Here is a 9,363-nt window from a genome sequence, read left to right as displayed (position 1 = left end):
GTTTAGAATTGTGGCCGTTATCGTGTTTGTGTCTGTTCCCCTAAAGTCTTTATTGTTAATGTGTCTTATGTTGAGTTTTTGTCCCATGTGCCTCTGTATCTAACTAAAACCATGCTAAGCATTTCATTGGCTGTTATGTTAATTCTTATGAAACACTAAATCTTCCACCTTTGTGTCCATAGTGTTTGTTTGTGAAAGACAACATAAGGTATATGAATGCCAACATCTGCCCACTTCTGCTAATGAGGTTCAAACCTGCACTATTTCAGAATACAGACTAATGAAACTATGTTTTGATCTTATCGTGTCGAAGGTATTACATAATATATATATCTTAAGGCAAGCGATTAAGAAAAAACTGGTTCAATACTATGAGCTCTCACATATTGTTCTCACTTATCATCCGTTTACAGGAAAACCACATAACATGCATCCTGTTTCACACCACCGAGACTCCAGTTATGATGAAAAACCTAATCAGAGTCTTTTTGTTACAGAAACAGCAAAGTTTTGAACAAGAAAGAAATGATTGAGTAAAATCAAGCTGACACTTTGTGTCTTTTGAGTTTTTAATGATGAACTGCTTACAAAGCTGATTTGAAGTACATGACATTTTTTGCATATACATGTACTGTATCTGACAAATGAATTAAAGTACCATAGTAATAGCAGTATTGCTTTATGCTACTTGCAATAAAAAGACAATTAAAGCACTATAATATTGATAACATCTGCAAAAAAGAAAAGAAATAGTCCTGCAAAAAGGACAGAAATAAATACTAAACGTGGCCTCTAACGTTGAGTAATGTTAAAGACTGATATTAAATAGGATATTAAAAAAGTGATAAATACACAGAGAAACAGATTATATCTCCAATGCCTGTTGTATTATTTGATCCCACCCAAAGCCAAAACTGGACTACAGAATGGTTTTATAACTGTAACTTGTCTTCTGATTGAAATAAATCTTATCCAGAAGCACTCCTTTCTCCATCAGCATTTCTGCTGGCACAGGCCTTGCATTTCGAGACACGTAAACCTTCTCCAGGTGAAAGTTCATGGGAGAACCAACATACTTCAAACAATAAGGTCCAGACAGACTCGGGCCACAAGTCACTTCTATTTTGTAGTACAGCACACCATGATTCAAACTGCAGAAATTCTCAATCAGGCCTTGTCTTGTAGATACTTCACATGTTCCCAGCAAGTCATCATCCCATTTACTATCTTCATCCCACACCTCCAGTCTCAGTTTGTAATTCTCCGACAGTACAACATCACCCAGATCAAAGGTCCTCACCCAGTAGGGTGAGTTGTTATTCATGATCACATCGGTACGTCCAACCTGCATATTATTTTTGTCAAACACTTTTACATATCCGTCAGTCGCTGTGGTATGGTCACCCCACAGGCCCTGCGCCTTCACAATTGTGATGTTTACCCGAGCAAGTCCACGCTGAGAAGGACAACAGCTGGGTGTAATCCCGGGATTGTTGTGACACGTGCAGACACAGGGATCGTTGGAATTGGATTTAATGCCGGTCTTGCAAGATTCAGAGCAGTTCCTCAAAAGAGATTTTTCTAGGATGTAGTCATGGATGGCTTGGCGCAATTGTTTGCGCACTGGATGTTTGGTGGAGATTAACTCGTGCAGGGGCTCCAGAGAATAAGAGATCACATCAGGGTTTGATGGGAGAGTAGCGAGCCATTCTTTGTAGGCGGTTGGGTCTTTGCTTCCTGAGAAAAGAAGCTCAGGCTCTGTTGTATGACCACCAGTGACCTCAGTGAGTCTTAAATAAAAAATCACAAGGTCATTTGGGATGTTAGGGAAAGGAACATAGAATTAACCGTGATTTAAACCCACCTGTCTTGAAAGCGGTTGGAGAAACTCTGTTTGCTCTCTGTTTTCTCCTTATCTTCATTACAATGTTTACTTTCTGCTTTCATGTCGGCTTTGTCACGGACATTAGCACTTGCCTCTACATCTAAACATATCTTCACTTCGTCCACACTTAAGCCTTGAAGAGCGGTCTCACACTGTTTGATGCTGGTCACCGAGTGCACACTTCCACCAAGAGTTACCTGACAAAAGTGAGAAAAAAAGTGGGAGTTCATGTGTCAGTCTTTGTTAAAACATTTTAGGCATTTATATATTTGGCAGACACTTTTTATTTAAATCAACTTTGTTTATTTAATGTACATTTTATCCATTCATACGATCGGGATCTATGACATTGTTAGCACAGTTGCTTTAGTAGCTGAGCCATTTCAAAAAGTGATTTCAACCAACACATTTAAAGGGATCCTCCACCCAAAAATGAAACATTAGTGTCATCATTTACTCCCCCTCAAGTTGTTCCAAATCTGCATACTGTACATTTCTTTGTTCTGATGAACACAAAAAAGATATTTGGAAAAATGTTAGCAACTGACATTTCTGGGACGTCATTGACTTCCAAAGTAGGAAAAAATTATTGTATAATTTTTTTTGTTCTGTTGAACACAAAATGAGATATTTTGAAGAATTTAGGAAAGTAAATTGACCTTTGACAACCATTATAAATTTTCCTACTATGGTAGTCAATGATGTTCCAGAAATATCAGTTGCTAACATTTTTTTCAAATATGTTTCTATTTGTTCAACAGAAATTTATACAGATTTGGAACAACTTGGGCGGAGTAATTCACGACAGAATTTTCATTTTTGGGTGGAGTATCCTTTTAATGTAAAGGGTATAAAAACTGGAATTACCTTAGTGATATAATGGGTTCCATAGGTGTTAATGAACTTGTAGAAGCGCTGTTTGAAATCAATATTGTACGTCTTGGGAAGCTCCTTCATAGAGCGCTTAAACTCAGGGTGGAGAACAGGCTTATTAGAGACCCTGTAGCTATAGATATAGAGAAAAAACAGACCCTTTTTAGACATTAGTCATTTTCGTCAATGTAGGTGCAGAATACATAATGACTATTTTGTCTTTTTATGAAGAATTTAATATCCAACAATGAAATTAATCAGTGAAAAGTGTTGTACCTGTAAAAGGCACACGATATACTCTGACTGGCAAAACTAAACTTGTCTTTCTTGGTCTTCTCCATCGAGTACTCTGCAAGCTTGGAGTTAGTTCCAGCCATAATGAACGAGGCTTTATTTTGATGGATGTCTATCCCTAAGTTCACAGCCCAGTTGTTCTCAATAGACGAGCTGCTGGAGCTGACCAGCTCTTCACTGGACTCATAGAGAGAACTTGAGATTTTCATGCTGCACTTCTGACTGGATCTCCAGTCCACCACAGATATAGGGAGCTTTTGTTTTTCCCCATCCATGTAGGGATTCTTGCAAATCATGCACGATTTATCGTTTTGACTCCAGGTGTACGTGTTGATTACGAAGGCTCCTTTGCGCTGCATCTTGGTCACATCATATCCTTCCCCGGCCAAGTTTGACCCAGGGGCAAAATTTGCTTCTGCACATTCTTTTGGTGTACCTTTAGAGCATGACTGCACATTGGGCAGCAAAAGGTAAATGACAAGCCCTACCCACATGACTGAAATAGGTGTTGTAAGGTGTATAGATGCTCTTCTTTCCTATGAAAGAACATGAAAAAACACATTTTGTATTGTTATAAAATTAGGTTATGTAAGCATATGTGTATGCATTATTTCAGCTTAAAGTGTGATAGGCTAGTTCACCCCAAAATTTTAATTCTGCCATCATTTACTTACCCTTTTGTCATTTCAAACCTGTATGACTTTCTTTCTATTCAAAATATTCAAAGATATTTTGAAGAATATTGGTAACCGAACAGCGACGGCACCCATTCACTTCTATTTTATGGACACAAAAGTAATCCAAGTGAATGGCTACCATCGCTGTTTGGCTAACAACCTTAAGTTACATCACAGACAACAATCTTTAAAAAAGCACAACTAACATTACAAACACTACACATACTGTATCCTTATACATAACACATACAGTATGTTCTTTTACAGATGATGTAAAATAATTTTCTTACCTTGAGCTACTTTGTGTTCTGACGGGCGGTTGTAAGCAAACCTTGTGAGAGGGCTATATGCAAGAAATAAACGTAAGCAAGTGGGTGGGCTTTACCGTTACCTTCTACGAATGACAAAACACGCACATGTGGTGGGTAAGTGGGGGTTTGGTTTTCAGTTCAGAAGAATCATGTGGTCTTGAATAGCCACTGCCGTGCTGAAGATGCTCGGTGGTGAGACGGGTGCATCGATGCAATTCAGTGGAACATTTGCGTGTTCATTAACACATCGACCTGTGCATTGTCAAAATAATTCTGAATGTGTGATGATGGAGGTTGTAAAACTTGATTATAATACAGAAACAGTCAGATCAAAACTGATTAACAAAATGTGTCTAAGAGGAGCTGTTAGTCACATGGGGCTTTGTAGTTTCTATTGTGGTATAAGACAGACCTTTTCTCCCACACTATTTGCAAGCAAGAATCACACAATCATTTGTGATGCTGTTTTTGTTCTTTTATTAACTGAAAAACTGCTTATTTGACAGAATATAGCACATATAAAGGTATTAAGACACAAAGAATAAACAATGTGAAAAGGGCCAATTATTGCTCTTTAGAAATCGCAAATTCTGTAATGCATAGATTATTATTAGAGAAAGTTTTCACTCATTTTGTGCTTTTCCTCTCTCCCTTTAAAAATCATTGCTTCACTTTTAAGATCACCGCTTTGGCCAAACAAAACGCGGCGTTCATCTAACAGCACCCCCATTTTCAGCAGCACATCTTTCGGAAGAGGCCGGGCGTGTCGTGACACGTATATGTTCTCTAGAGCAGTGGACATTGGAAAGCCAGTGTACTCAGAACATGAGGAGCCAGTTAAACCAGGAGCACAAGTTACTTGGGTATTATAGTACAACACACCATGGTTAAGTCTACAGAAGTTAGATGTATTACCTGCTTTAAGCTGAATATTACATGCCCCCAGCAGATCATCATCCCACCCGCTGTCCCTATCCCATACCTCTAGTCTCAAAACACCAATCTTGGACAGAACATTGTTACCAAGATTAAAGGCCCAGTTCCAAGTAGGTGAGTTCTGATGCCAAATCACTGCTGTTGTCCCTAAAAGAATCTTGTGATTTCTCAGGACCTTCACATACCCATCTGTACTTGAGGAGTAATCTCCCCATAGACCTGTTGCTTTCACCGCAACCACGGTGATCTGAGCATATCCAAGCTGTACCGGGCAGCAGTTGGCTTTCACTGCTGGGTTGTTATGGCAGCTGCACTCACAAGGTTCCTTGGGGTTTCTTGCGATTCCGACCCTGCACGGGGTAGAGCAGTTCCTCCAAAGGGCCCTCTGCAGTATGTAGTCACGAATGGCTCGACGTAAGTGGCTTTGCATAGGGTTCTTGACCGGCAGCAAAACATGAAGGGGCTTCAATGAAAAGGAAATCACATCAGGTTTTCCTGGTACTGAGGAGAGCCACTGTTTGTAAGCGCCAGGGTCATTACTGGATGAGAAGAGAAGGGCAGGGTCTTCAGTATGACCCCCAGTGATCTCCGATAACCTTTAAAGCAAAAGATACCTTTTTATTTAGACTGATGTTTACAATTTAATCAAAAGTTTGATGCATATGTTTCAAATTGATGGAGCTAAGAAATTAATCAATAGGGTGTTGAAGATAAAATATGTGCCCTTTCAAATTAAATTATGTTAAAAACTACTTAAAGTGATAGTTCACTAGAACTATCACCCACAAATGAAAATTCTGTCATCATTTAATCTCCCTCTTGTCATTTCAAACCTGTATAACTTTTTTTCTTCCGCAGAACACAAAAGATATTTTGAAGAATGTTGGTAACTGAACAGAGACTGTACCCATTCACTTCTATTGTATGGACACAAAACCAGTGCAAGTCAATGGGTACCGCTGCTGTTTGTTGTCACAAAATTCTTCAAAATATCTTCTTTTGTGTTCTGTGGAAGAAAGTCAGACAGGTTTGAAATGACGAGAGAGTGAGTACATTTTTTTTGGGGGGGTGAACTATCACTTTAAAGTCACTTGACACCCTTATGCAAAGAAAATATTTTCCTATGTATTAACTGTCAATATATTAAATAGTTTAATACTTGAAAATAAAACATAATACATTGTTAAAATGACAATATATTAAATAATACATTAGGACTTGCCGCTTTTAATTTATTGAAAACTATAAGCACTTGGTTCAAATATATGGAAGTGTATTATTTAAAATATTGCATGATATTTTCCAATATATTTTTATAAAACTCAAGTTTAGATTTCCCACGTTCTTTAAAGGTCATACAGATAGAAAGAACATGTATAACATATTTGTCAGAACACAAACCTGTCACTAAAAGTGTGAGCAAAGCTGTCCTTGTTCAGTTTTTTGTCTCTGGCCTGTTTACAGTGATGGTATGCTGTATTTACACCGACCCTCCCCCTTACGCTTACAGATGCCTCAACATCCAGACATGTTTTAACCTCTTCGGTACTAAGGTGCTGTAGACTAGCCATGCATTCTTTGACACTAGTCACAGACTGTGCAGCTCCACCCAGTTTCACCTACAAAAAAGGTTACAGACATCGGTCACACACAAGGGCGATAGATACAAAAATATGCATTGCCATCTGGATAGATTTTGCATTACCTTTGTAATGTAATGAGTGCCAAACCTTTCAACAAATGACCAGTAGCTTTCTTTCGTTTGGTTGTTGTAGATTGCTGGAAGGTTTGTAAATTCATAACTCAGTTCGGGATGAACGGAAGACTTGCTGGAGATCCTGTATCTGTGGACAGAAGTGTATAGTGGTAAACACTTAAAATATATTTTAAGTGCATGTTATTTTACGTTAAGACAGCTCAAAATTGCATTATAGTCTGGGACTACGCAGTAAACAATGGCCCTGCATCACAGTCTAAAAGTACTATTTTGTCCTACCTGTAGTATGCACATGACACCGACTGTTTAATAAAGCTGAACTTGTCCTTCTTGGTCTTTGCCAGGGAATAATCAGCGAGTCTAGAGTTAGTTCCAGCGAATGTCACCGATGCTTTACTCAAAATGTTACCTATTTCAAGGCCAGCCTTCCAGTTGTTCTCTACAGAAGAGACACTGGAACTGACCAGCGACTCACTAGACTCGTATACAGAACTGGACAATGACATTCTGCATTTTTGGCTGGGGCGCCAGTCTATCACCGACTTTGGGAGCTTCTGCTTTTTGCCCTGCATGAACGGGTTTTTGCACAGGTTACATGTGTTGTTCTCGAGCTCCCATTTGCTCATATCAATAACAAAAGCTCCTAGGCGTTGCATCTTAGTGATGTCGAAGCCCTCACCAGCCAGGTCAGACCCTGGTGCAAACTCAGCATCTTGACAGACGGCTGCTTTCCCCAAGAAGCATGCTGAGCTGGTTAGATTAGGAAAGAACAGTAGAAGCCAAATCCCCAGGGTAGCTGGGCGGATCATTGTGAGTTGGGATGGGATGTGTAAAATTATTTGGCTGTGTTGAACAGAAATAATCAGAAAGTTACGGTTACAGAATTAATAACAATACGTCTGTGCTGTTAGTCATTCAGTTCCATCAAAAAACTGCTTTTTGCTTTTTAATGCTTTTATCAGTGACCCGATTCACAAAGTAGATAATTTATCACTTACCTGAAAGATCTTTTCAGTATGTCTATTTAAAACTAAGAGCCTCGTGAAAGCAGAAGAGAATGCAGGGAGATTTTGTGTTCTCTGCCCCTTATATATCCGTACATGTCCAGCCAATGCAATGGACAGGTAAACGAATATTAACACTGGTGGTTGTTGACTCATCATGTGTGAACAATGAGGGAAAAATGTGTCAAAGGTTTTAACGTGTGAAAACTGCTACCTGACGTAGAATGTGGTGTGTGTAGATGTCTTTTTTTATTTCTGTTAAATGTAATTTGTTAATGAAGTAAGTTGTTGAAAAATAATATTCAAACATTACATTTTTAAAACTAGCCTATTTATACGTTTTAAAAGCGCTAAATGTTTTTGCATCAGTATAATGGTCTGCAAAGACTGAACATTGTATGAAATAAATACTGTCGTTGCGTTCTGTTGATATATCTCTTTAAAAGACCGTTTTAATAAAATCGAACACTTAACAGATTAAAATAGTTCTCTTTTTATATGCTTGTATATGGTTAATTGAGCTAAAATGTCTATTATCCCAAACAACTTATCTCATCATACCGATTCTGTTCAGTAATTGTAACAGATTTTTAGAACACAGGCCCAGATGCATCTCATGCACCCTCTTGTACCCATGGTGCTTATTGTCCTGTAGCTCAACATGAACATGGATCTGAGTTAAAGTGATACTTCACCCAAAAATGAAAATTCTGTCATCATTAACTCACCTTGCTCCAAATCTGTATAAATGTCTTTGTTCTGATGAACACAGAGAAAGAGATTTGGAAGAATGCTTATAACCAGACAGATTTTGCCCCCCATTGACTCCCATAGTAGGAAAATTTACTTTATCAATTTTTTTGTTCCGTTGAACACAAAAGAAGACATTTTGAAGAATGTAGGACAGCAAACAGTTTTGGGGCACTTTTGACTACCAGTGTATTTTTTCCTACTATGGTAGTCAATGGGGTATTCTTCCAAATACTTTCTATGTGTTCATCAGAACAAGGAAATTTATACAGATTTGGAACAACTCGAATGTGAGTAAATGATGACAGAATTTTCATTTTTGGGTGAAGTATCACTTTAACACAATGTGATTTAAAATGAAATGGTTGCGTTGGATAAAAGGTTACATAGAAAAGGTTTTTGCACATACTGTCCGAATTTTTTTCGTATTTGGCGCTCGTTTTACGGTGTCTCTGAATTGTCAAACACCTCTGAAAATGCTTGCTACGGATGCCAAACACGCAGAAAATGGAACCCAGTCAGAATTTTTTTATGACGGACGAAAATATCGGAGGCAGTGTGTAAATGTGATTGACACAACGTGAGGTCGTATTTATTTTTGAAAATATCGGACTCTATGTGCAAAACGAAAATTATTGTATTTTCATGCCCATGGTATTTATAGTGACAGCTCAAGCAAGAGGAAGCAAATGTAGATGATTATCCTATATTAAGATTATTAGGCCTAATAATGAGACGATACAAAATCAAATGTACTACTTCGTATCGTTTGTAATGGCGGATGTTGGGCCTATCACATAAAAATTTATTGCACAATTTGTCGAATTGTTAGACAATCAAGCTCACTTTATTTAGCAAGTAATTTTAAGGACAAATCCAGCCGATTGGTTATCACTAGCTGACCCACTGAACGCAA

The 9,363-nt window shown here is 38.2% G+C and overlaps 2 protein-coding genes across 2 annotated transcripts; both read right to left on the bottom strand.

The window, feature by feature from the left end:
* Window positions 1–919: 919 nt before the first annotated feature.
* Window positions 920–4,115, bottom strand: prf1.1 (perforin 1.1). The gene is made up of 5 exons (XM_057346644.1): window positions 4,020–4,115; window positions 3,035–3,588; window positions 2,753–2,891; window positions 1,865–2,082; window positions 920–1,790 (listed from the first exon to the last, which is right to left on the bottom strand). Exons 2-5 carry the CDS (start codon window positions 3,544–3,546, stop codon window positions 920–922), a joined length of 1,740 nt encoding a protein of 579 aa, XP_057202627.1. The 5' UTR covers window positions 3,547–3,588; window positions 4,020–4,115.
* A 424-nt stretch (window positions 4,116–4,539) lies between these two features.
* Window positions 4,540–8,436, bottom strand: prf1.9 (perforin 1.9). Its single transcript, XM_057346370.1, has 4 exons — window positions 6,973–8,436; window positions 6,682–6,820; window positions 6,378–6,595; window positions 4,540–5,572 (listed from the first exon to the last, which is right to left on the bottom strand). Exons 1-4 carry the CDS (start codon window positions 7,500–7,502, stop codon window positions 4,651–4,653), a joined length of 1,809 nt encoding a protein of 602 aa, XP_057202353.1. The 5' UTR covers window positions 7,503–8,436; the 3' UTR covers window positions 4,540–4,650.
* Between the last annotated feature and the right edge of the window lie 927 nt (window positions 8,437–9,363).

Source organism: Triplophysa rosa, linkage group LG11 (genome assembly GCF_024868665.1).
Source record: "Triplophysa rosa linkage group LG11, Trosa_1v2, whole genome shotgun sequence".
Taxonomy (NCBI): Eukaryota; Metazoa; Chordata; class Actinopteri; order Cypriniformes; family Nemacheilidae; genus Triplophysa; species Triplophysa rosa.
Note: the sequence above shows the minus strand (reverse complement) of the source record. Positions and strands in the feature narration are given on the sequence as shown.

Coding starts and splice junctions, on each gene's coding strand:
- prf1.1 (XM_057346644.1), bottom strand. CDS start 3,546: ATGTGGGTAGGGCTTGTCATTTACCTTTTGCTGCCCAATGTGCAGTCA. Junction 2,083..2,752: donor GAACCCATTATATCACTAAG/GTAATTCCAGTT, acceptor CACTTTTGTCAG/GTAACTCTTGGTGGAAGTGT. Junction 1,791..1,864: donor TCCAACCGCTTTCAAGACAG/GTGGGTTTAAAT, acceptor TTTTTATTTAAG/ACTCACTGAGGTCACTGGTG.
- prf1.9 (XM_057346370.1), bottom strand. CDS start 7,502: ATGATCCGCCCAGCTACCCTGGGGATTTGGCTTCTACTGTTCTTTCCT. Junction 6,596..6,681: donor GCACTCATTACATTACAAAG/GTAATGCAAAAT, acceptor CCTTTTTTGTAG/GTGAAACTGGGTGGAGCTGC. Junction 5,573..6,377: donor GCTCACACTTTTAGTGACAG/GTTTGTGTTCTG, acceptor TTTGCTTTAAAG/GTTATCGGAGATCACTGGGG.